The 26,409-nt window shown below is 52.0% G+C and overlaps 1 protein-coding gene across 1 annotated transcript in view; it reads right to left on the reverse strand.

The window, feature by feature from the left end:
• Positions 1-26,409, reverse strand: part of CNTN4 (contactin 4) — a 741,173-nt gene that overhangs the window by 48,833 nt on the left and 665,931 nt on the right. The window contains exon 14 of the mRNA XM_039837970.1: positions 22,249-22,376. Coding sequence (XP_039693904.1) covers positions 22,249-22,376 — 128 coding nt within the window. The remainder of the gene's footprint in view (positions 1-22,248; positions 22,377-26,409) is intronic.

Consider the following 26,409-nt stretch of genomic DNA (forward strand, 5'->3'; position numbering starts at 1 on the left):
CAGTGGAAACGTTTAGCTTCGTTATTCCAACCAAGAGCGACCGCTGCCGTGTGTTCGTCCAGGTGGCCGTGTCACCTGCTTATTAAACGTTTCCCTCCCGTTTTGTGCTTATCTGGTAGGTCATTTGCATAGAGAGCAAAGAAAAAAATACAGCACGTGCATTTCCTATGGAGGCCCAGTTCCCGCGGGCTGGGATTTCCATTTCAGATCGTGGCGAAACGGTGACGAGACCGTGACAGCCACCGTCACCATCACTGCTCACTATCATCATCGTCGTCGTGGCTTTCGTGTGTTCTGTGTTTGCCATGGGCCAGGCTCTGGACGAAGACCCGCGGCTGTGCCCTCGCTAACGCGCAGCGTTGCTGGGGCGGAGGCCGCGTCTCTGTTCAGCACGTGTCCCTTAGACACGGTGTGGCAGCGACGCAACCGGGTGAGTGGCCGGGGCGCGAATGAACCGCCAGCAGTGAGACTTCGCCGCTCTGTGACACGGGGGTCATGATCGCCTCTTAATAGACAATGAACCTGAGGCTCCCCTAAGGAGGCTCAGAGCATCCCCAGGGCCACAGCCGTAACTAGAGGGACAAACAGGTATTCAACCCCAGGTCTGCTTGACTGCAAAGCCCTGGAAGTTACCGATTTCACTGCTCACTTCAGCTCATCGGGAAGGAGGCGTTTGGGTGGCTGCCAGGGTTTAGGTCTAAATGAGTTTTGCCTAATTCTCTTTTTATCCTGATGGAATGTGATGCGACGTATTGGAACCAGGGGAGCTTGCAGCAGTCGGGGTGTAAGAAGGAGCTAGAAGAAACGGGATTTAAGGAGTAAAGTAACGGAAAGTTTTGAGACCGGCACGTGCTATGTAACATGCTCAATCAGCAGCCGTTCCTAAGAATCTCGCAGGACAGAGAGGGTATCACTCCTCATTCCATTCGGAGCGATGCCCACGTCTCGACGAGGCCGACAGGGCTCTCCCCGGCACCGGCCGACACTTTCTCACGGAAATTCTAAGCAGAAAGAGCCTCCCACTCTCCGGTGTGAAGATAGGTCCGAACTGAAAGGTGTTGTGCAGACTTTGGTAGCAAAACGGAGCATATTCTGGGGGTAGAAAGCTGCTCTTTCAGACCGGAAGTGGTTCAGAAACAGAGCTGAGCGGCCAGAAATATCTGGATGCAAATTCTGGCTCTACCCCTTGCTAGCTCACTGGTTACGGGCAGCTCACCAGTCTCGTCAGTCGGTTAACTTGTTTCTTGACTTGTAATAGTCCCGCAGCTCCATGTCACATGACTCGAGCATTTGAAGTCTCGATACAAATCGGTCATCATCGTCACCAATGTCACCACTGAGCTCATCTGCGTCTGGGTCCCTGCGCGGCCACTGCGGGAACTTTCTAAGAAAAACGCAGGGCTTGGGGAGCAGAGAGCAAAGTTTAGTTTGAGAAAAATATACAAAGAGGTCTCCAAAGAAATACTGTGGTTCTCTGAGGAACGACGAAACCTGCCTCAACTTTATAGAGAAGCCGAAGAGGAAACGAAATTGACAGCTACCGAAGATGCTAACAGATGCTCCCAATTATTTTCCGCTGGCGAAAGGATCATAAGGAAATTATCACAGAACACAGACATCGCTCTGCCAGAACAGTGTACAAACACCCAGAGAAACAGCACAGGTGCATTCTTGGTCACTTGCCAGGGCAATGCGCCAAGTTTGAAGACGGTCCTCAGAGTGACACCAAGTCAAGAGATTATCATGCTTGTTGTGTCCACATCCCAGGACCTCCATTAGCTCTCTGGACATCAACAGGCACTGTGAAAAATGCTGAAGACAGGACAATGTGACCCCGAGCTGAGAAGATTAATAACCGGCGAATAACTAAACCAGCTCACTGATAGTGTGCCATGCTGATTTCTACAGCTTTCTTAATGGATTATTTGAGTAGTTTATGGGGCATGGCCCAAAATATGCTTTATTGAGGGACATGAAAGGTCTGAGCAAAGCTTAGCCGAGTGCCGTCTTTGGCTTTAAAACACGCCATCTTTTTAAAACTTCGTTTCCCCTCTCGTCTTCCCTTTGATAATTCTTTGGGGGTCAGAAATCATACAAGGACTAAGAGTGACTTTCAGGACTTGGGCGCGAATCGCCACACATGCTGTGGGATTGCTCGCCTCACGGGGTTGGGCCGTGGCGCACTGCCGGACCGCGTACACCAGGCACGTGTGGGGAGGTGGCGTCCTGAACCTCCGATGCCCAACCCATTCCTCAGTGGATTGATCAGTCGTATTGATCTGTCGTCAAAAGGTTGGGATTCTAGTGCAGAGGGGTCTTCGCACGGTGCCAAGCATGGATTTAGAGTCTCCACTGTGTCAGCGGCCGGGTGTCCCACACACAGTCCCTCTTTGTGATAAGCTCAGTCGAAATGATCATGTTTCTACAAATAACCTATGAACAGTGGCAAGCAGGACCTGGATAAATCAGATAAATGACACAGGTGTCAATTTCACAGGGCCTCCCCCTTCTCTGCTACTTGGCCTATAGAGAGCTGGTCAAAAATAATTTACATACTGAGCTGATTTTACAAGAACAGAATAATAAAAAAGCAACAGAAATAATCACTATGATTATGTATCAAGCGCTGTGCTGGCTTCCTTCCAGAAATTATCTCATTTCCTCTTTATAACAACACTGTTAGGATTCTGGGAAGTCTCTGAGCCTCTTCAAATAGTGGAGCAGGGATTCGTTCGTTGGAGCCTGGGAGGCATAACCGCTAAAACCGGGGGCGCCGGGACGCGAGTGGACGGCGAGCAGACAGGAAGCCCCGAGTCCCGAGCTGGCGACGCGGAGACAGAGCGGCAGGCTGGCTTCCTCTCGTTACAGTACCCCCCAGATTCGGGAACTGGTGGCATCGGGTCCCCCTGAAGGCGGAGGCGGGGGCGCACGGGCTGAGTGTTTCAGACTCGGGTGAGTCCCCAGACGCGCTCTCGTGTACCACGCGGCCCGGCGCCCACTGTCCTCGCCCCGCACGTGTGCCGGTGTCTCGCTCTCTGAGCAGGTCGTGGAGGGCGGGGACGGGCCTAGGGACACGGGGCTCAGCCGAGGGCGGCAGGGATTCCGCGGACGTTTACAGCGCAAATGCTGAGACTTCCAGCTCCCGTCCTTGATCTGGCTTCTAGGGCTCCGCAGGGAGAGGTCTGTCCCCGAGCAGGAGGCAGAATATTCTTTCGCTAGGAACGGCCAAAAACGAACAAAACCCCGAGGCGCCCCGAGGAAGCGGCTCAGTCCCCCCGATTCACATGTTGAGTTCATGTGAGTAGAAACTCTGCAAAACGCTGTAAAACTATATACAGAAACAATATAAACAAACAAAAGATAGTAGGGAAATCAGAAAGACGGGCCCAAAAGAGAAAAAATAGTGCTCGTGACTGCCCCACTGACCGCTGAGAAACAGCGCCGCATCGTCACGGTCAGGTGGCCGTGGGCTGATACTCTAGCCAGAATTACGGTGTATTCACATTAGGGGGATGGGCAATGAGAGAGCACAGGGTGGGCAGGGGCACCCGAAAAGACGGGATGCTGTCCGGACCTGCGGGAAGACCGGCCCCCCTGAGAATTGAGGGCCCTCCCCGCCTCGCAGGAGCTGTCATCTCGAATATGGAGCCTGGCGTTGGCCGCACGGCTGAGTAACGAGCGATGGCTAATTTACGTCCTATTCATGTGCTCCGAGAACCCAGGGGAGGGCACAGCGCGTCGCCAGCCCCGGCCGTCCTGATGGCGTCCCTGGGAGTGGCCCCTCGCTGGCCCGGGGCGGCCCTGGCTCTCCTCTGCCGCTCTGTCTGTCCACGGCACCCTGCTCGCTCCAGTGAGGACGGAAAATTAGTCAAGGGCCTGGCGACACTTCATCAGCGCTCCCACGCTGGGGTGCCGCCTCACACGCACTGCACCCCCACTTCCCTCTCCATGCCAGCTCGTCGCCGAGCCCGTCCTGTGCCTCTTACTCTCTTTCTAACGGAAAACGAGCGTGTATTTACCTGACTTGACGTATTGTTCTCTATACTGTTTTCAAAATAAAGGCAACTGCACTTCCTAGGTGCTTTAAATTAAATCAGGTTATTCGACAAATGACAGCACCCTTCCGCTCAGGCATCATAGATAACCAACCACGGGCAGAGCCAGGTGACACCTTTTGTAGGCTATTGATTAAAAGGAGCTGATATCCATCTTTCAAGTCCAGAATAATCCGCTGGCATCACAGAAATGATAGCGAGCTTACAGAGAAGGTTAATCAGATACACGGGAAATCATATCAGCCCCTTGATAAAGTACAAGTCACTCAGAGATCAATCACAGACTCCGGCTGCCTGCACCGCCGTCCCTCGAAAAACAGGGTTCGGGGCAGGCGGGGCTTGTTTGTCAAAGGCCTGGCATAAGCGAGGCGCTCTGTGGTCGGAAGAGTTTTGCCTGCAGAGAACACCGATTTGCGGGTTTTATCATCCACGCACAAGAGTAAATGGCATAGATAGAAGAAGCGGGTCTCCAGTCACGACTGACTTTCTCAGAGAGGAGAGCGACTGACCTCTCAGCCCCCAGTGCTGCTGGGAGCCACGGTCAGGGGCAGAGTTGACACCCCGCTTGGGGACACCGCGCTTGGGCGAGCGGCAGCGGAGGAGACGGGAGGCGAAGGGGCCCAGGGCGGGGGGACACTGACATCCTTCGAGGCAGCTGCTCGGTGCCGGGGGCTGTGGGTGCTTTGCAGAGAGAGTTCTACGCTCACCACCGGCAGGACTTGCTGTTTCATAGAGGAGGAAAATAAGACGAGTCTGTCCGGGTCACGGCCTGTGTGTCCCAGGCCCACAGGTCAGAGGGCTGGAGCTGGTGCATGAGACCAGACACCAAAGCCTGCCCCTGTCACCGAGCCCCGCCCAGGGCTTCTAATGCCCCCTGGTGTGCCACTTACTAACCTGCGCAGCCGCTGCTTTAATCACACGAATTTGCTGAGCCTGTGGGGCGGCCACGTTGTGGGGTGGGGTGGGGCTCGGGCTCCTGGGCCTCGGCTTGACCAAGAATCTCCCCTTTCCGGTGTCCTTCACAGACAGAAAGGGCTAGAAGAGGTGGTTCCACGCCGTTCAAGAATCTCAAAGGGGCCTTGCCATTGAGCCAATTTATGAACTGGCTGCAAGAATAAGATGATTCTAATATGCTGGAAAGGAGACCTGGTTATGTTGCCTAGTCACTCGTTCGTTCGTTCATTCATTCATTCATTCATTCATTCATTCATTCAATAGTTACAGGGCGCCTAATATGTGCAAGGCATGTGCTAACGACTGCAGGGTAGGTCAGCTCTTCCCAGCCCCGTATGCTTGCCTTCTAGCGAGGGTGACGGAGGATGGATGCACCAGAAGCAAACAAAGAAGCCACGCTAAATGGTGACAGCGATATTCAGGAAGCGAACCGTGTGCTATGGTACAGAATAAGAGGGACCCGCCAACCAGATGGGCAGAGAAGACTTCCGAAGACCATCTGAAGGGTGAGGAGTCAGTCACGCGATGAAGTCAGGGAGTAGGGTGGAAGGAGGAGGATTTTATAATAGAGAGAGAACTTATCCAAATATTTCATACTATTACAGTAACGATCTGAATATAATAATATGAATCGTAAAGGCAAACATACATGGGCAGATGCGTGCACGCGCGCGTGCACACACACACACACACCCCTTATTTCTGGAGGTATTTACATTATCACAGCCCACCGGCAAAAAGCCGAAAACAATGGAAGGCACATAAATACATAAGTAAGGGAAACAGAAGTACCTCTCTTTATAGATAAGGAAACCAAGGTCCAGAGAGATGATACATTTTCATCAAGGTCACTTGGGCTGAGAAAGGACATAGGTTAAAGTCGGGGTCGTTTAAGCCCAGTTGCGGCACCCCCTCCCAGGTACCCCAGCAGTAAGGCGTGCCTCGGCCAGTGTGACTGGCAGGGTGTAAGCCTTCCAGAGCCTGAGACCGTGATGGGCTCCCGGCGGTCTGTTCAGCCCTGTGCCCCGGCCACCGCTCCAGGTGGCTTAGCAGGATTTCACAGGTTTGATGAGAGGCCAATACCAAATGACCAATCCATGCAAAAATGACAGTAATAATGACGCCTGATGCCTATGTTCACCACGTGGACCGTACCGGGCGCTTGAAAGCATTATCTCACCGGATTCCCTGCACATCTCTACGAGGGAGGCGCTGTCTTTGTTTCCATCGTGGGCTCATCGGACTCAACGTCTCAGGGAGAGCGGAGTGTGATGGAAATAGCATCAGACCTTGAGTTTGGAGGTTGGGTTCTGACCTGCAACGTGTCACTTTGCCTTTCTGAGCCCATTTCCTCCTCTGTCGATGGAGAACGTGATACGTTTTATGTCTCCCTCACTCGGTCAGGATGGTGTGTGTCCTGTGTCATGAAAAGTGGCCAGATGATTTCCCTGTGGCTACTGGTTCATCTCTTCCTCGATGGGAATAAAATCGTAATGGCGGATGACACAGAAAACAACCCAGCTATAGTGTTTTACAAACCATCGGTGAAATGTGTCCACAGTATTCAGTGGGCATGAATCTGAAGGACATTAAAGCCTGTCAACATGCTCACACAGGAAAGTGGCCGGGCTGTCGGCAGGGGATGAGGCAGGACGGGCGGACAGACGCAGATGTGAGTTTCCAGCAATATCCTACTTCTTAAGTTGATCACAGGTCTACGGATATTTATTATTTAACTAAAACAATACAGAAATAGTTACAGATGTCCAAGGGAAAATGTGGGCCCGTCATCGTCATCTGTCAATCAGCTGGGAGTGACTTCTTCACCAGGAAAATGAACCGTACCTCACTTCTCACGGAACTAGCGAATCTTACTGAACTTTAGGCTTGTCGTTAGAGATTCCAAAAAGAATGATGATCAAGTGGGAGTCAGATAGAGTCTCCTAAAAACATAACAGGTGCAACGACGCAGTTACACAGAGAGACGCGGAAGGAGTATCAAGACGGTCATCGGATACCCTCCCAGGGTCAAAACCCGGGATGACTGAACGGCCGGGACCCCATGATGGGACCCCATGAAGGAAAGAGCTCGGGAGAAAGTGCGGGAGCCGGGAGGAAAGGGTGGAGCCAGCACGCGAGAAGGGCTTTGTTCGCGAGGCCAAGCGCGCACCGGCGCAGCGAGATGTTTATGGAAGGATACGGCCGTTTGGCCGGGTGCCGTGAGCGGCAGAGAAAGGAGGGAATGATCATTCGTGTGCTGCTAGGTGCTAATTAATTTAAATACACGTTCTAATTTAGTCTTCCCGAACATCCCATGCAGTAGGTCCTGTTCTACCCATTTTACAAGTTCACTTTGAACTTGTCACTTTGAACTGTAAGCGAGAATGCTGGGATTTCAACCCGATTTGTCTGTTGCAAACCCTGCGTCCTTCTCTCTGCCAGGTGCTGGGAGGGAAGAGAATGGACGGACCAGAACAGAGAGAACGTCTCCGCCCAGTTACCTGGCGCTGATATCTGTCACAGTGTCACAGGGCTGGGGAGGGAGGGGCTCGGAGTCTGTGGAGGCGTCTGCAGTGACGGGGTCCCGTGGGAGTGGAGCGCCCGGCTGCCATCAGCGCCAGCGGGGCTGGGAGATACACCTCGGTTACCAGGAGTGGCAAAGCTGGGGATCCCCACCAGCTTCTCAAGCTCTGGGGGTGCCTCATCCCAGGAGGTCACAGCTGGGAAATTTACTTCCTTTTCCTTCTTCCTTCCTTTTATTTTTTTGGTGCGTGCGACAGCTCATTACCTATTTTTCCCTTTTAAATTGAGATATAATTCACATAACATAAAATTCACCCTTTAAAAGTATATAATTCCGGGATTTTTTTTGTGTGTGCCACCATGAGCACTACCTAACTCCATCCCGTGCCATGACTGCCAACAGAAATCCCGGTTCTCCCCTCCCCCACCACTGGCGACAGCTAACGCACTTTGTTTCTATTATGCATGTGCCTGTTCTAGACATTGCTTGGAAATACAATTACATAATATATGGCTTTTTGTTTCTGGGTTCTTTCACTTAGCATCATATTTTTCAGGTTCATGCACGTATCGGTAGCGCGTATCAATATTCCATTCTTTTTTATGGGTGACTAGGATTCCACTGTGTGGCCAGATCACGCTTGGTCTATCCATTCATCAGCTGGCGGGCACTGGCTTGGTTCCACTTTGCGCTGTTATGAATCACGCTGCTTTGAACATTCGCGTGCAAGTTTTCCTTGCTTTCTGATCTATCTACACGGGGCTCAGTTTTAAAGTCAGTGCGGAAAACAAAAGTTCAATGCACTGAAAACTGCCCTTAAAAATCCCACAGGGAGGCCCTGCCTCGGAATCGATCTGGTGTAAAGGGGGAGCGTGCCTCACTCCGGCTTTCCTTGGCCGCATGCCCTCTGAAGTGGCTGGCTCGTGTCTGGCGCCATATTGTGTAGAAGGATCGACGTGTCATCAAACACTGGGGGGAAGGATCAGCACGTCATCAAACACCGGGGGCCTGTTCGGTGTGATGAGATGCTCACATTTTAAGAGGTACGTGAAGACTGAGACAACCTGAGCCCGGGGCCCCTTCACGTCCTCGTCTCGTGACCCCTCCGAGATCGACGCGCAGGCAAAACTCCCCACGCCACGGACGCTGTGGCTTTTTCCTTTCTTCGGTGTCTGCATCTGAACTCCAGTGACATAAATGGTCGTGTCACGCAACTCTCTAGCACGCGAGACACTTCATCTCATTCTCTCGGGAGGCCTGAGTGAGAAACCTCCAGATAGACTGCGCTGTTGTTGCAGCAGAAATTGGCAATGAGAGGGCTTCCCTGCTTTATTCCAACGAAGTTCTTTATCGAACCACAGAACTTTAGAACTGGGAGAGGCCTGAGCTCTCTCTGTTCAAAGCTCATCACTTTACAGGTGAGGAACCCGGAATCTGCAGCGATTGGGTCCACCTAGCATCACCCGATTGGCAGGTAACGGAGCCGGGCCCAGGGCCCGATGGGCAAGGCCTCAGCTTCCTAGTTTTTCCATGGACCGAATCACTGCCGTATTCACAAAATTGAGAAAAAGTAGGTTATATCTCCTCAAGTTTTTACTCTTTGCAACCTTTGTAACACAGCGTGTTGTCTACTGTTTTATTCTGGTCTCCCTCCTCCCTCCCCTCCCTCCTCCCTCCCTTCCCTCTCCTCTCCTCTTCCTCCAGCTGAGCTATGATCCCACCCAGGCTGGCAGGGAGTCCGTGGAGATGAGTTAGCCAGGGAAAGAGCTGTACGTCTGTAATTTATGGCTTCTCCTTCATACAGTTTCCCCAAACGGACTGGCACAGCAATGATTTCAGCTGGAAGATGGCACTCTTCTTTTCCAGAGCTGAAGCTCAGCACAAATTTCATCATGCAAACACATCAGTCAAATCAATTGGAAATATCCATTAAAGTGAGTCGGTCGGTTTGCGGCCATTCCATGACCGCTATGTTAGTGCCGTTAATCCACACTCCGCCCCGTTTCCGAGGCAGATGACAGGACCCTCCAGGCAGCGGCTGAAGAAGGCAGAGTCTTTTTAAAGACAGGACTAATTTGTTTCCTGGTCAGAGGTGACAACCTGCCTCAAATTGCTTCAGATTTCTCAAAGATAATGACTTGTGATTTCTCGTCCCAATTAACCACTGGCTGCTCCCGGGAAGACCACGTCCACGCAGATCAGTGAGTTTCCCTTCCCACGGACGGCTGATCTCTGGCACAGACATGGGAGTGACACTCCACAGAGGTCAGGTGCGGAATGACGTGCGGAGGGATCCGGAAGATTCCCGTTTTGGGTCTCCTTCTCCTTCTCACATCCCCATCACGGTCAGTGCGCATCTACTCGATAATTTAATCACTGGAAATGATCAAAAGGCCGGCCTATTTCACAGAGTGATGGGACCCACGTATTACTGCGTGTCAGATGCTTACGGAGAGCCTGGCGGGGTCGTCCCTGTGGGGTTCAGGGAGGTGAGACAATAGGGGTGATGAGGTTTGGGCTCAACCGAGATGCCACGCCTCCCCCCCACTCATCTAAAAGCATCATTCCGGTTCGAGGTTTTAAACACGCTCACAGCCAAACCAAGCAGCTTCAAGTCATCGGCTGCATCTTCTGGGCGGCAGGTGACATCTGAACCCTCCCGACACTACCCGACACGTCTCTGCTCCCTCCCCCCTTGCTTTCTCCTGCTCAACCCAGTGGTGATTTTGAGAAAAAAAACCATGATGAAGTCCTGGCTCGGGGCCAATCTTTCTCCTGGGGGGTGTGAGGAAGGACACACCCGGGCTCGACCCTGTAAGTTTGGTCGTGAGCCCTGAGGCTGCATGGTGGCCGGGGTCTGGTCTACCTGGCGTGGAGGTCAGCCTCGCAGGGCCCACTCTTGCTGCAGGCCACTGCATAGTCTCTTCTCTCAGCTGTATCCGTGACGAAGCTGTCATTCGAGGATGGCTATCTGCCCGATGACCTCGACTTGCCTCTCAAGGGTTTAACACTCAGGCTACGAACAAAGGTATTGTTTATCGGATTCCCTCCAATTCCAACATATGATGAAATGGAAAAGAGACTCTTCTTCGGACTCTATTTTAAGAACATATTGCTCATAATTAGCAGAATAACCTTTCCAACCCACTCTGCACTGCCGATTATAGATACATTCATGCTGGGAGGGAAAATGCGCAGGACTGCAATAAGAAAATAAAGTCCACGTGACAGAATTCAACCCAAGGCATGCTTTGCTCGGGGGCAGAACAACACAGGGGCAGAAATAAGTTTTCAAAGCCAAAGATCAAAGAATAACATTTCAGTGCTGAGCGGTTCTCAGGGCTCAGCATTTACCAGTCACTGGCGTTGGCTCTGAAGATGCTAAAATGACCGGAAAATGCCCCTACGGGCCACCCACACCGCACACGCCCCTCTGACGCTGGACTCTCTCCAGAGCGCCTCCCCGGTGTAGATAGCCCATCTGGACTATCTGCAACTAAGCAGCATCAATGATAGAAGGACCAGCGCTTCGCCTTCTGCATGGTCTAAGTATTTGTAACTTTCTCCTTCGATTGAACATAAATAATACCCTCTGCTCCTCCGCTCACGCCCAGCTATGCCGGTTCTGCCCTTGACGTCAGGGAGTCTAAAAGCTCTGAAATGCGGAAAGACACGGACAGTTCCTCCCGCCACGCCTTCTGCGAATCCTCTTCTTAGGCTTAACCAGCCTCAGTTTCTCCAGCTGAACTTCCGGTCTCACCCCGTTGTTGTCCTCCGGGCCGATTTTAAATTCTCCTGTCAGTCCGAACATAAGAACACGAGCCTCCCCGAGCGGTGTTTTCGTCGGTGCTACAGTAGGCGCTCTGTTAAGTTACAGGTTTAATTTTCTTTTTTAAAGCATGAGTATTGTTGACGCATCGGTGATCTTCCCGTCAACTGAGACCTAACACACCGCCTGACCCTAAGCTTCGATTCCCTCATCCTGAATTTTGGGGCCAAGTGCAAATCTTTACATTCACCACTATTAAGATTAATCTTGTTATATTGGGTTCACACGATTATCTTTTCAAGGTCATTTCGAACTCTGATTCTGTCATTTCATCCATTCGGGAATGATTCCTGTGATCAGAAAATCTACCCAGTGTGCTATCAGTGACATCGGTGTCACTGATGAGAAATCGTAACAGGAAAAGGGGGCGGAAAGGGGGCAGAGGGACGGCCTGGGCCCTCCCTTCCAAGACGACACCGACCTCCCAATCAACACTCGGCAGGTGAGACGCTGTCACCGACCCTCCAAACCACCCTCCGGCTCCTCCGTCTCTCGCCCACATTGGTATTGCAAGAGATTTTTCTCTAAAAGTCTTGCCGATGCTATTTCGACTTGCAGGAGAAAGAAGGAAAGGCCAGTCCTCATTTCTTGCTCAAAAATCTACGCCGGCGGAAAGATACTAATGAAAAAAGAAGTTATGAAACAGTGTGTACGGTATGATGCTTCTGTGACGAGAATACTATTTGCATATTTAAAGACAGGTAGATACAGATTTCAAATAAACACACACGGATACCCCCCCACACACACACATATATGAACGCCCAGATGGAATCCTAAAGAAAAGAAAAAAATATTTGTATGGATCTCTCTGAATTAGATGATCATTTTTCCCTCCTAATATTTCTACAAATGTCATGGATTGTCCCATATTTAAAAATATTTTTAAAAAATCCTCTACTGGTGATAACCGCTCTTTGTTCTAAACGCCCTTAGAAGGTGTGCGATTGCCCCCGAACTCGGCGGCGAGATGCGAAGGTGCCGCTGACGGACTCTCTTGCACTCTCCTTTCTTTCCATTATAGAGAGAATCGCACATTAGCCTCTGTGTCGCCCACGGTCCCTGGAGTGCGGGGCGGGCTCCGGTGGCCTCCTCTCTGGCTGCTCCGTCTCACCCCCGCCCTCCCCGCCCTTCCTCCGAGCTCTGAACTGGCTGTGCTGGGGCCGTCAGATAAACTCCTTCTGCCCAGGTTCCCTTTAGCGTTTCGCCCTGGTGCCCTCTGCTTCGTCTCTCGGCTCCCAGGTCTGTCTTTCCCCCGTTCGTTGCTTGCTCACTGCTCCCTCTGCGCCCGCCCTGTGCTGGCTCTGTTTCTTTGCCAATGGGCGCCCAGTCCCGGGCTGTGGGCCCCTGAGTTTTCGACCTCGGCTGTGTGCAGGCTTTCCTCGGGGAAACGTGTTAGCCATGGAAATTCCTGGGCCTCGACCCCCGAGGTGTGTGTCCGCGTCCAGGGGAGGGACCAGGAATGCACATGTGTTAAAAGGCACCTGGGCGACTCTGCTGCTTGAGTCCACGGACCATGGTGTCCAGAGGGAGGGGGTGGCCACGTCTTCTGCATCTTTGGACTGTTCTCTCATCGTTGGACTGTACCGGAGTGTCCCCACATCACCTGTCCTGGCCTCTGTAATTTGATTTCCGTCGTCTTACCCATTGAGAAGCATGAGTGCAAATAGCATGGTGGCCAGATGCTCTCTGCTTAGGCTGAAGGCAAAGCCAACGGAGACAGACACGTGTTGGCCATGTCAGGAGAGACGGGGGCGTGGCTTATGAAAGCCTCCCCGGAAGAGGAGGCACGTCTAGTGGGACACTTTGGTAGAACCCGAGCTCTACCTACATTTACAACAAGTTCTAGAGAGAGGGGACGGGGCACCGTTCGCCTGATGACGGCGACATGTTTTCTAGTTTAGGACAGTTTCAAAGCAGGCGTGTAATGCCTCTCACGCTTCCGCACACTGATCACTGCTGGGAGGCCACGTGAGGGGCCTGGGTGCCCGGAGCGTTCCGCTCACGTTCCCTCGCCCACATCCGTCACCCACTTTGGGCTCTTCCAACGGTTGCATAAAAGAGACAACCATTTTAACCTTTTAGAAATGAATCATACTAGGGTAAGTCAGAGGGAGATGATGGAGATGTTAATTAACTCGCTTTCATCTTGGCCCGATTCTGTATCTGACCTCAAGGCCCACAGTCTTTTGGCCGCTTTTCTTAGATTTGATTGCCTATGACAGCCAGAGAAATTCAATCATGGCCCGGGGTGGGGTGGAGGGGTGGAGGGGGGACGTACCCATCCTGCCTCTGGCACGGAAAACCAATGCCAAGAAAGGAAAGTGAGGGTCACTCACGAATTACTCTGACACATCTCCTTTCTGGCTCAGCGTTTGTGACAGACCAAAGCATCCTTTACAGAAGTAGAACCAAGTGTTGGCTCTACCTCTAAAATAAAAAGATGGATAATTTAAAAGCAGACCGAGACACACGAAGACACCCCCCCGCCCCACTTCTGAGAACACACGTCACATGAACCCCACTGCATGATGAAGCGTCTTTCTCAAACCACAGGAAGTTCCGATACTCGGGAACAGAAGACAGACGTGCCTCAATTTACTTCCCTCTCTGCCTATTATTACATAACTAGCCATCTAAAACCCACCTCAGCTTCAGAACCGATGAAAAAAGCAAACGCCCCATAGGTGAAAACGAGCTCCACTGATCTTTAAACATCCCTGTGAACCGAAAAGCTCGACATAAACCACATTTCCTTTGGGGGGCGGGCGGGGAGGGTGGCCCGATGTCACATGACCGACACAGCCTGAAAAGGTGAGAAAGAGGCGGATTTTTATTTATGTCTTTGAAAAATATATAACTTTAATAATGCCGGCAACGTGTCCAGAAGTGGGAGCAGAGGTAGGTCCGAGATCTATGCTTTTTAATTTCGACTTCCTCTCTCGTACGGATTTTATCACATTAATAGCTAAATCACACTGACTGTAAAACAGCTGAAACGAAGCCATCAGTATGGCCGACGACAGCGTGAAGAATGAAATGTGGGAGGTTTTCAGCGCCAGCCAGATGGATGTCTTCAATATAACTCTTATTATCTGCTTGTGGTAATAAGTTCAATTAAACCGAATCAGTACAACACGAGTCTCTTTGAATTGCCGGAAGAGAAAGTAATTATGTGCTTCGCGATTAACGAGGCCAAGGAGTCATATTCTGTTTGCTTTCTCTCGTTTCTTTGTTTTGTTGATTCTGATCGATAAGCATTCGTTAGGAAATAAAGCATTTATTTCATTGTACAGTAGAGCGTTTTCCTTAAAAGAAAGTATTGGGATTAAATGGGTTAAATATCACTAGTAATAAGGTTTTTATCTACCCTTCGACATCTGGGAGAGAGGCAGAAAATCAGATCCACTGGCCAGATGATCTTGACTATGGTATCTGACCACGTAGAAGAATCGTGACCTTTAAATTTGAGATAGCAGATATATAAAACTACAAAAAAAAAAAAGTACCAATACTTATATTCCTACTTCTACAATGAACAGTCTTTAATGTTTTTTTCATACACTTCTAACCTCTTCTCCCTCTGAATATACCTCAAAAAATGACCTACATAAAATATTACCAATACAGACGGCTGAAGTCCTATCACATAACCTCACTCCAGACCCCTCCCTCACATATGCCATCATGAGTTAGCGCTTGAGTGTGTGTTTTTATGTTTTAACATTATAAGGTATTATTTTTCCATTTCTAACGTTACATTAAATCGCCTTACGCGCACATATGAAATCATGCCATGTGTATTCTTCTTTAATTTGCTTGTGCGCTTTTCGTCATTACGAACAACAGCATAACGGACAGCTACGCGAGCTCACCTCAGCACATGTGTCATGTCCTCCAGGGTGAACACCCAAAAAGGGAATTGCTGGTCCACAGAAACGGCGCTTTCCCAATTTTACATGTTTTCCACCATCTTCTTTGTATCCCACCAACCAAAGATTTTGTCAGGCGTCGATCATTTGCCCGTCTTATTCATAAAAAGAATCGAATCACACAGGTGCCTTTCCCCGTTTACTAGTCAGGTTGACATTATTCCCAAAGCTTATTTGTGTGTCTTTTACATCAAAAGCAAGAAAGGACCGAGCTGGCGGAGAGAGATGCAGCGGTTAAGGGACCGCGTCTTCTCTGGACACCAAGGGTGGAGAAGGGATGGCCAGGAAGGAGTCGGGGTACGCGGCAGTCTCAATAAACTTAAATCTCGATGTTACGAAGGGCGGGAAGCTCCCTTACAGAGACGATTAGATGAAGAAGGAGTCATTTTATCTGTGATTGAAATTGCTAACGGCAAACGATTTGCTAAATCTATACAGCCCTTATCGGGCACACGTGAATGTCAGGGGAGATAATTACGTTGTTTCAACAAGATCTCGGCCGGCCGTCTTGGTGCAAAGAGCGTTCTAGGTTATCTCATGCTCCGTGAACACAGGAGGAGCGAGAGGCGCAATCACCTTCCTCCTCCTTAGATCCGCCTGTTCAGTTGCTCGTCGCCAGCTCCACTGGGGTGGGTCTTTGCAGGTCTGGGAGCGTCTGGTGTGGATGTGGTCTGGCCACTGTCTCTCTGCCAGGGGACCTATCGTCATTAGCATTTAGCCCTTCTAACAACAAACTTTTCCTTCCTACCCTAGATGCCATGGGTCAGAATTTGCTTTAATCCTGTTAGAAAGACCTTTAATTATTGCCCAGAAATAATTGGTTCCAGTGGAAGACATCTAATTAGGTTGAAATGTATTCTGATAAAAGCGCCCAATGTGAAAAGTTCTTGGGAGTTAACAGCCAAATGTCGCTGCTGGTTACTGATGTCTGATTGATCCTCAGTCAAACACGCAGATAGCCTTGAATAATTCTACGCAGAGGATGCGGACGGCTTCCAATGCATTTTCAAAAAAAAAGTTCCAGTTGAAAAGACTCCGCATTATTGTGCTGCTTATGCCGTGCAGGGGACGGCTGGCATTTCTCCCTGTCGACCAGTTAAAACTGGAAGAATTTTAGGTAGTACCTGGAATGGTGCTGCAGACACTCTCTGGCGCTGGTGAGAAGTTTTCCTTTCTGTGTGTGTGTGTGTGTGTGTGTGTGTGTGTGTGTGTGTGCGCGTGTTTGACGGCATCTTCCTTTCTAAGCAGAAAGAAACCGTTGATGGAATGGACACGGAGCACGACTTCTGGCTACCAAGAAAACACTTCAGTGTTCAGTCGGCCACAGATTGTCGTCCCTTTGCAGGATTAGAGAGTAAGTATACAAAATCACTTCTCGTTAGGCAGATCTGTGGTCGTAGTTCAATTCCACAGAGAACTTTTTTCTATCGAAGACAGTGAAAGTACGATTTTTTTCCTCATTATAAAATTCTGTCACAAGTCAGACAGAGAAAGACAAATACCACATGATCTCACGTCTATGCGGAATCTCGAGAACAAAATAAATGGACGAGCTAAATGGAAATAGGCTCATAGATAGAGAGAACAAACCGGCACTCGCCAGATGGGAGAGGGGCGAGGGGCTGGGGGGAGAGGGGAAGGGATTCAGAAGTACCAACTGGAAGTTGCGAAACAGTTACAGGGATGCGAAGCACAACACAGGGACCTTAGTTAATGAGGTGGTAATAGTCATGTGTGGTGCCAGGTGGGTACTAGACGAATCAAGGGATCTCTCTGTAAATTATATAAATGCCTAACTACTGTACTATACACCTGAAACTAATATAAAATGATATGGAATGCGTCTCTAATTGAAAAATAAAAATTAAAATAAAGTAGGACTAAAAAAAAAGTATTTCTGCGTACCAAATGTAAATAAGTAATTTAAACAAACAAAAGAACAACAATAAAAAAATATGTTTCTATCCAGATGAAATCAGGGTAAAATTTGTATACAGGACAACTTCAAAAAAAATTAATCGTACTTTATATATTTATACAAATATATAAATAGGTATATTTATGTATATTTATATATGTATATTATAAATATGTATATTTATATATTTGTAAAAGAAGCAGCTGCAGCCTGAGGGGTGTGTAAGCTCAGTGTGGGACAGAGCAGCCGACTGAGGCCGGTGACAGTGGGCCGTTAGGGAGTGACCGGCGTTTTGGGAAACCCCTATGGTTGTATTTTGTGCTCTAGGGCTCTCCCTGGCCCAACAGCTCTGGTTCCGACAGCACGAGGCCTCGCCAGATTCTGGAGAATCGAACCAACTGCACGGTTTTCACGTCTGCCAGGTTACTTGTCTCCTCTCCCAATGATCCAACTGCGTTCCTCTGAATTTTCAGCTAGTGCCCATGTGCTGAGGGCAACCCTGTGACACTGAGGTGAGGCTGGGGGCCTGGGGAAGAGGCCCCCCTACTCACCCCAGCTCGACGTCAGACTCGAGAAGGTGGGAATTCCCGCACGGAAGGTCTGCACGAGGCACCATGGAAGCTGTGCACGGCCCGGCGAGGCTACGTCTCATGGGGGTGGGAAAAACTATGAGACGAAAGAAGAAATAAGTATTTTTCTGGAAAGAGCTGAATAGTGAGTCTTCCAGGCTCTGCCGATCAAGAGGCAGAGCTGAGGACGTGTGGCGTCTGTGGTCTCTCATCACGACTATTCAGCCCTGCTCCACATGTCACGTGAAGCAACGACGTGGCCGTGTCCCATCAACACTTTACGTATGGACGCCGAAGTGCGAATCTCATAAAACTTTCAGCTCCTGGGCCACACGAAAACAGGCGGCCCTCTGGAATTTGGTCACAGTTTGGCCACCCCTGAAACTGGAGTGTTTCCAAGCTCCGCTGTGTATGAGGACCAACGAGGCTTTTCATTACAGATGTACGTTTTTCAGGCCTCATCACGAGAGATGTGGATTTATTAGCGTGGGGACCTGCAGTCCTACTAAGCACCCCAGTGAGCTTTCCTTTGCCCGGTGGCAGGTACCGAGTCCTTTGGGGTAGAACAGGGTTGCTGGAACCACGAGCCACAGAGTCAGTCGAGGTCATGTCGGACATAGCTCAGCATGGTAGCTATGGTGACAGCCTGATGATGTCTCTTGCATCTCATTTTGAGCCCAGGAGGTGTTCACTAGGAGCGGAGGTGCTATCTGGCTAAAGCACACCCAGGACCAACACTCTAAGTGTCCCTTCTCTAGGACTGCCACCTAAAAATCTCTCTCGAACGAGACCTGTCCAGCGAAGACGCCGTGTCACGAGGAAAGGCACGCCTTTGACGCGGCGTGGAGACAGGAAGGGGTCAGCAAGAGCGGGACGCATCTTTGTCTAAAGGTCAAATACGATGCTTTGTGTTAGGATTCAGGAGTCTGACTTGAGGACTGTTCTTGCTTCAAATTAAAACCGCAAGGCCAAACCCCAAATACACTATAACTGGCTCGAAAGAGAAAATCGGGAACATGTAGAAAGTTGGATGATGGGACGGTGGCCAAGGGCCCCGTGGGCACCTGTCAGAGCTCTGCATACAGGAAGCTGCTCGCTCGCGGACACCTGGACACCTGCCCATCTGACGTCCGCCCGGCGGAGACTGACCTCAAACCTCGTGCACCTGGCGTCACGGGCTCGCCCCGTCCCTCTCTCTCCTCTACTTACTGACCTGCGTTTGACACTCTCTTCAGCTTCTCTCTGTAACATGGGGGTGGGGGTGGGGAGGAAGAGAATTGGATTTTAAAAGTGGAGTTAACGATAGGATTATCGTGACAAAGGCGGAGAAGGCGTGTTCTGTTGTCTGAGCTCCGCGGTGGCATATTAACCCTGGGTGCCAGGGCCTCTCAGGTTAGGGAGCACCCTGACACCTCAGTCCCTCAGCAGGTGTCACGGCTGAACGGACACGCGGCGTCCGGTCGCGTTTCGGGTTAAACTGTTCGATCGTGTGTGAGCTCTGCCTGCCTGGGCTTGACGGGGCAGGTCCCTAAGCTGCGTTCCTCTGTTTATGTGAACGCCCCTCTCCGGGACCTGGTGGCCCGTGTGCACACACACGCATGTCCCTTCACGCGGACGGGAGTGAGAAGCAAGCACTGGGGGACGCGTGTCCTCTCTGACACCTCCTGGCCCACCCACAGGGACGTGGCTGTTCACGCCGGCGAACGCGCCGACCAGATCAAGCTCGTGTTTCTTCCTCGTTCCCCCACTGCATCTAGAGGATGACGTAAGAATCAGAGAGCCTCCGGGGAGACGCCGGCTGCGGCCGAGGACCAGACAGAAGTCCGCTTTGAGTTCTGCCCGGCTGCCAGGCGGGGACGCCGCACGTCGCAGCTCGCACCTGCACACCTCTGCCCTCCTCTCTGTGCAGCCACCTGCTCCTCCTGCCCAGTGCTGCCCTCTGCCCACGTGTCAGGGAGTTTCCATTTTAAAGTGTCCCCGCGTGCCTCGGCAAAGGCCTCACAGCACAGGCAGCGGTGAACTGACCCTGTCCCACGTCCCTCTAAGTCCCCGGAGCCCACCGAAACTCGCCGGGAGCTGCTGCTAAGTCACGGTCCCCGATCTGCGCACGCCATCTCCGTGGTTTCCACGTACTCTCTCGTGACAGTGCGAACCTCGGACTTTCCTCTGCAGTGACTCCCTTCCTGACGTAAACACATTTTGAAAGATTGTTTTTTATCCTTGCTATAAATGGAAAACCAGTATTTTCCTAATGCACACTGAAAAAGGCAAATAACGACTAAGAAAATCCTCCAAAACATAGTTTACTAAGAACTGCCTCAAACGGTCTCTTATACCATCCTTGGGGAATCACTGTTTACATTTTACTAGAAGGCAAAAAAAAATCAAGCGTTTAGTTTCCTAAAATAGGTAGAAGTTACTACTCTGCAACACTTCCATCTACCCAAGAAAGCGGGCGACGGCGCCACGTCCGACCCGGCACCGGACGAGCCTGGGGAGCGGCAGGGCTGGTGGCCAGGGGCTTCGTGCGGGGGCTGGCCTGCGGGGCACGACCTCGGATGGGAACAAGACTCCCCTCTCCGTCGACTATCCTGAGAGCCGAAGGAGTCACGGCTATGAGGGGTGACACTCGACCACGGGACGCAGCCGTTTCTGCGTGTGGAAGCCCCCACTTGTCGGCAATGCTGACCGGCCTGGGCACCGCGCGCACGGTCAGTGTCCAACGCCCCCCTCATGCAGATGCTTCCTCGGCGGGCTCGCTCCTCCTGGCTGATGGGCCTAATGTGTCGTCGGGCGGACACTTCACACACGCCCATCTCAGTATGACTTAGAACTAAGGCGTAGCCGTTTTATTAAAATACAAACAACACCTACTAATATTTCCAAAGTGCCAGGCGCCGTGCTAAAGTACTTCACGCAGATGGCCTCTGTCACCGCCACAGCCCCGTCCAGTCGCCCTGCCGTCCTCCCCACACGGGCTGACCGTCTGTCCACGGTTACGGTGCTTCCGAGTGGGAGGAATGAGGTTCGAAGCCAGGCCTCTGGGGCGCTGTGCCTGGACCTCCACCCACGACGGAGGCCGAGGGTTCTCTCGCAGCTCCGTCCCCAACTAACGCTCTGAAACGGGCGGCAGCTCTGAACCCCTGGGCCCTGCTGGTCCTGCCCCTCACCAGGCAGCACACGCCGGCAAAAGCCCCCGGCTGGGATTGTTTCCCCAACGTGACCTAACCCGCCCCCTCCACCCTGTGAAGCAGAGGACACCTGTGCCATGGCGCCGAGGGGATGGTTAAAGACTGAACTCGGGGCTGGTCGAAACACAGATTTACTTCCCGTTGGGCTTCCCATTTTCCGTCTGCTCAGTCACGTATGTTTATGGTTAAAAGGCTTCCCAAATGCCAGTACTTTTCCGACTTCCAATGACTCTGAGATATGTAATTCGGTGATTTTTAACTTTCTTCTTTAAATTAAAATTGAGGCCAATGTTCTCTTTGGATATTTTGATTAGCCTCAGGCTATCTTGCTTCACAGAGGGAGCTTTAAATGGCCAAGAAGGAGATAATGCGATGTGACCCATTTATATTTATTACGGAGAAAATAAGTAAAAATACTTCCTGGTATGGCAGAAAGAATGAAAGAGGGTGCGGGGCGAGGGTCCCGGGGCTAACGTCCCTCGTCTGCTCACGGTGACCTTGCGAAGGTCACAGTCTGAACTTCATCTTCCTCTCTCACGTCATCGCCAAGATCCCTTTGCCTCAAAACCTCTATGACTAGGCGTGATATAAAGTGACAGAAATGCACATAAAATGCAAATTAAAATCACAGCCTGCACGCGTCCCATCCGCCTGGTGTTGGAACAGATTCGTGTCACGTGTGATGCTCAGAGCATGAGGGACCTTCTGTCATATCTATAAAGCACCGAGGATAAGGGATGTGGAAAATTTTATTTCCTTAACGCTGACAGGGCTGGCTGGGTGGCTACGGCAGAGTGCAGAGGGGATCGAAGACCTTTATTGGTGGAATAATCTATATCGAGATCTCTGACTCACTGGGGGCAGCGCTTTTAAAAATCGCCAGTGTCACTGTTTAAACAATGTTTGCTAAAAATAGCAATGTGGTGGGTTTTTAATCTGTTAGCACAGTGTTCCTAGACTTGAATTTCTAATCTACGGAGACTTGAAAGAAATTTAATTAAAGGGCTGAAGATAGCCTTAGTTACAGCACCGTAACAGAGACGATGGCTGCTCGAGTCTCAGAACTGTACCGGATGACCCCGAAGTAAGATAGCCTTCCTAGCACATTCATTACCAAGGCCCCTCTAAGAATTATGCATCGTGCCGCGTTTGCCATGATGGATTAATTTAGCGGCGCGGCGATGTCTGCTCATGTGGATTTGAAGGGCGCCGCGTCGACGGACTGCATTACTAGAGAGGAAGGCACGCTGACGGGCGCATGTGGGCGACGCGTTACCTTTTACGACCAGGTTCCCGGTGCTGCTCGCCGTTCCGAAATGGTTCGTGGCGACGCAGGTGTAACTCCCAGCGTCCGATTTGGTCACGTTGACGATTCTGAGGCTCCCGTCTTCAGAAATGGTAATTCTGAAATCAAAGCAAAGAAACCTCAAATGGCAAGTTCATCTCATACGACTGCCTGGGAATCATTTCTGTCATCCCTCCAACCATGAATCATGGCTGTGCCATTTGACTGTCTCCTCTTTATGGAGGATGTCTGTCTACGTACCATCCATGTCATTAGGACGTGGATCTTAGTATTTTTCCTACTTTTGTCACTAAAACGCTCTCAGAATTCTGTGGAGTGACTATTAGAAACATCAGCTGGCAGCATCCGCTCTCTGTGCAGCCCTCACCACGTCACGCAGTGGGAAGGCTTGTTGCGGGTCACCAATCCCCTAAAACCGCTAAGGAGGAATAAAAGACAAGTTCCCACGTGGGAGCTCATGCTCATTCTCATGGAAAGCGTTTCCTTCTTGACGAGAGGCTTAGATAAACTATTAGGAAGCACCATGATTTCTGTGCTACGTCAGACACTACATTTGTAATGAGAGGCAAGAACTGAACTTAGGAAAATTAAAATCTCCCAGAACACGGCAGGACTCCGGCAGAAGAGCACGTTTCAGGCCGTCCGATTACGGAGAAACGTCTACTACCCGTCGGGACGGTAACGCTTTCTCGGACGGACACACACGCGGGGCCGGGAAGGACTCTCGGGAACATTGTTTTCGACATGACCACGGCGGAGGAGAAAGACGCGAAGATGAGTTAAGACGTCCGCCTGCCTTAGAGGTCGCTCAGATAAAAGACGCCCACGGATACTCATCGAAGGTCCGCGTCTGCTCGATGTCTGCCGCGTCTTTCAACGCCACCCACGTCTTTCTATTTCTTCTGCTCCTTTTGTCTCGCGAAGCCATCGACACCATCCTTCAATGGTCTGCCTATCTCTGCTCTTGCTCCTCAAATACATTCTCCCGTCCGTGGCCAGGTGTTGCTTTAAAATACAAGTCGGACCGCATCGCTGCCCAGGTTTAAAGGGCTCCCTGCTGCTCCCAGAATAATTTCCTCCTGGAACCTACAAGGCCTAAAGGATCCGGCCTTTGCCTCTGCGGCCGACTCGACTTCTCTCTCCTCTCCGGCCCGTGCGTGGACGCTGACCCCAGGGCCTTCTGCGAGCACCCAGAGGATCTGATACCCGTCCCACCTTTCTACCGGCCGTTCTGCCATGATGACAGGACGCAGCTGCCACCCTCTCAGCCTCCAAGACCGCGACTTCGAAGCCGCTTTCCCCGCGGCCCTGGCCGGACTCACATATCCGCGCGACGCCCCCGTTCTCCTCGTCCCTGCCGTCCTCTGTCTTCCTGTCCAGCGCGTCGAGCAGCTCTGCTGACTTGTTGACTGTCTCCTCGCCGGGGACACGAGCTTCCTTGAGGGCGGGGGCTCTGCTTGTCTGCGACTCCGTCTGCTGGGTCTGGTCCATCGGAGGACGGGCAGCGGATGTCCTGTGAGCCTCGGCGAGGCGATGGGGTGAATCAGTAAGCAAATACCCGGCGAGGGATCCGACGATATGTCACAGGACGTCACGGTGGCCTCAAGAGCCCGTGACAAACACCTGAAAGGAGGTGTGCGGGGCGGGCGTGGCCTCGCGCGCGGGGCAGGACTTGCGGCCAGGCATTCCGAGAGCCCAGGTGAGGACTCCGCGGCGCGGGGTCACGGCACTGTACGCGTGCTTCGTGCAGGCGCCGGGGGACGGAGAAGTCACGGCCTTCCTGGACCCAGGCCAGGACTCAGGCTGACGAGAAGGTGTGAGGGCGAGAGCACTCGCGGAAGGGTCCTGGATCAAAGACGGGCGTCAAGTTCTGGTTCTGTCCGCTCCAGCCGTGTGACCGGAGGTGGCGCGCTTGACTTCCTCACTGAGAAACGGAGCTAACGGGAAGAGGTCGGCGAGGTTTCTGGAACATTCCCTGGCATTTACTAGGCGTGGGTCTCTTTCACCTTTAAAACTGTGTCCTCTTATCTAGTTATTTGTACGTAGGGCGAAAATGGGTCAATGTTCTGTGAACTTACTTTCTTTTAATATAGGAATTAAATCGGACTCTCCGGCACCCAACTGTCATTTCTGAAGTCAGAATACCAGTGAACTAAGCCATCCCAGAGCAATGAACGAGACACAGGCAAGGTGGCCCTCTGCTCATTCAGAACACACAGGCGCACACGACAGCTGCTCAGTAAAGACCGCCCGACACCCCGTTAGCTCAAGAGCAGACGTCCCAGCGAGAGTGGCAATTGCATCCTGATCACCTCGATAATCACAAAAACGGCTTCACAGCAGTCACGAAATAGTTTGCTGGGCACTGAAGGGGTGGCTCAGACAGGACGATGGCATCTGTTTTGAGAGGACGTCGTCTTCTGTGGGGTGTCGTAGGCCTGGGGCATCTCAGACACGACAGAGCAAGCCTAACGGGCCATCAGTAACGTGCACTGTTCAAAGCGACACTGTTGTGATCCCTAGCGCGTAAAGCTGTCACCTCTGTCACACTGTGTAACGCCACATGGCCTGGCTTCCAGTCTTGACCCGAGACTCGCCGATGACCCGGGTGGACTACTCACTTAGGCCTCGAGACGGGGCTTCTCCACCGTGGTGCTCTGACACTCGGGACCAGAGACTCCCTTCTCCTGAGCAGGGCATTCAGCAGCGTCCCTGTCCCCTACCGACGAGGCTCCCGTAGCTCTGCCCCTCCCCCCAGGTCGCGACACTAAGAAATGTCCCAGTGTTCCTCAGGGCGCTGCTGGCCTCCGTCGGTTTCTATTTTTTTAATCCCGCGGGATATTACGAGCATCTCCTAGAATGAGATATGTGAAAAGTTCTGTTAACTGTAAGGTCTGCGAAGTGTTTCTCCCAGCGGCGTTTCCGGGCCTGTGTCCCTAATCCTGGCATTTCCGTCGCGCGGAAGTCCCCGGCGCGTGGCTGCTACTCCTGCCGTGGGACCCAGCTCGTCCTCACAGAGTCTCACAGGCTCTTGTTCTCCCACCGGAAAACTGTTCCGCCCCCTTTCCTGGGCGCCGGCAGGATGCCAAAGCAGATACCAACTCACGCCCGCTCACCTCTCAGATTTCAGTGCCTGACTCGGGCTCAGCACCCAGCGCTTGCATTCGCAAAGGGGTGAGCCGAGGGGGGCCGCCGAGGCTGGAACTCCAGGCGACAGAGACGTCGGAGCCGGGGACGCTGCAGAAGGGGGACACCGAGTCCCTTCCTGACACCTCATCGAACCGCGGGGCCCACTCATTCCTCCTCCGCGTGACCCAAACGTGGGTGGAGCCCGGCGCTGGAGGGCCCGCCCTTTTGTGAAATTTGGCCATTTTCTTATCCCAGCGATGCAGTGTTTTGGTCAAGAACATAAACTCCGGAACGGAGGGGTCTGGGCTCACGCGCTCCGTGGCCGCGGGTAAGGTGCCGGACCTCAGCTCCCCGTGTGACGTGATGGCGCAGCGAGAGTCGCCACATCGCACGGGGCTGTCGCAGACACGCGGCGCTCACGGCCGGGCCTGGCGCCGACAGCGCCCCACGTGCGGGCGTGAGCCACGCGTCCTGCTCGCCGCAACGCCCGCCCTTCCACGTCCGCGGCTGCGAGCTCGAGTGCGGGGCGCCGGGAAGGCTGAGTGCCACCCCGCGCCTCCGCCCTCCCGAGCCCCGCAGCACGCTGTCGTGCCCGATGAAGCACACAGGTGACACCAAGCAGTCCCCGAAGGGGGACGAAGAGCTGGACTCCCTCGCTCATAGGTATTTATTAGGCGCCTCCCGTGTCTAGATGATCGTGCGTCTAGAAACAGCGCCGGAGAGGTCTACGTCACCACGCACGCACGTCTGCGATTCACGGTCAAGGGCCGCTGCCTCCTGGGCTGGGCGCGGCTGTTTTCGGGACTGTCGGGAGCACAGCGCTGGGCTGGGGTCAAGGCCATGTGCACCGACTAGGTGACAGATGGGTCACATGACCCAAACCAGGAGCTGTGAGGACACGATCTCCTCCTGCTGAATGGTTTAATTTGGAGCTGGGACTCTAGAACTGCTGGCGGTCAACTCGTCTGACATACAGAGAAAGCGTGAAGCCAAGCGAAGGCC

The sequence above is a fragment of the Pteropus medius genome, unplaced genomic scaffold (assembly GCF_902729225.1).
Source record: "Pteropus medius unplaced genomic scaffold, Ma_sr-lr_union100, whole genome shotgun sequence".
Classification (NCBI taxonomy): Eukaryota; Metazoa; Chordata; class Mammalia; order Chiroptera; family Pteropodidae; genus Pteropus; species Pteropus medius.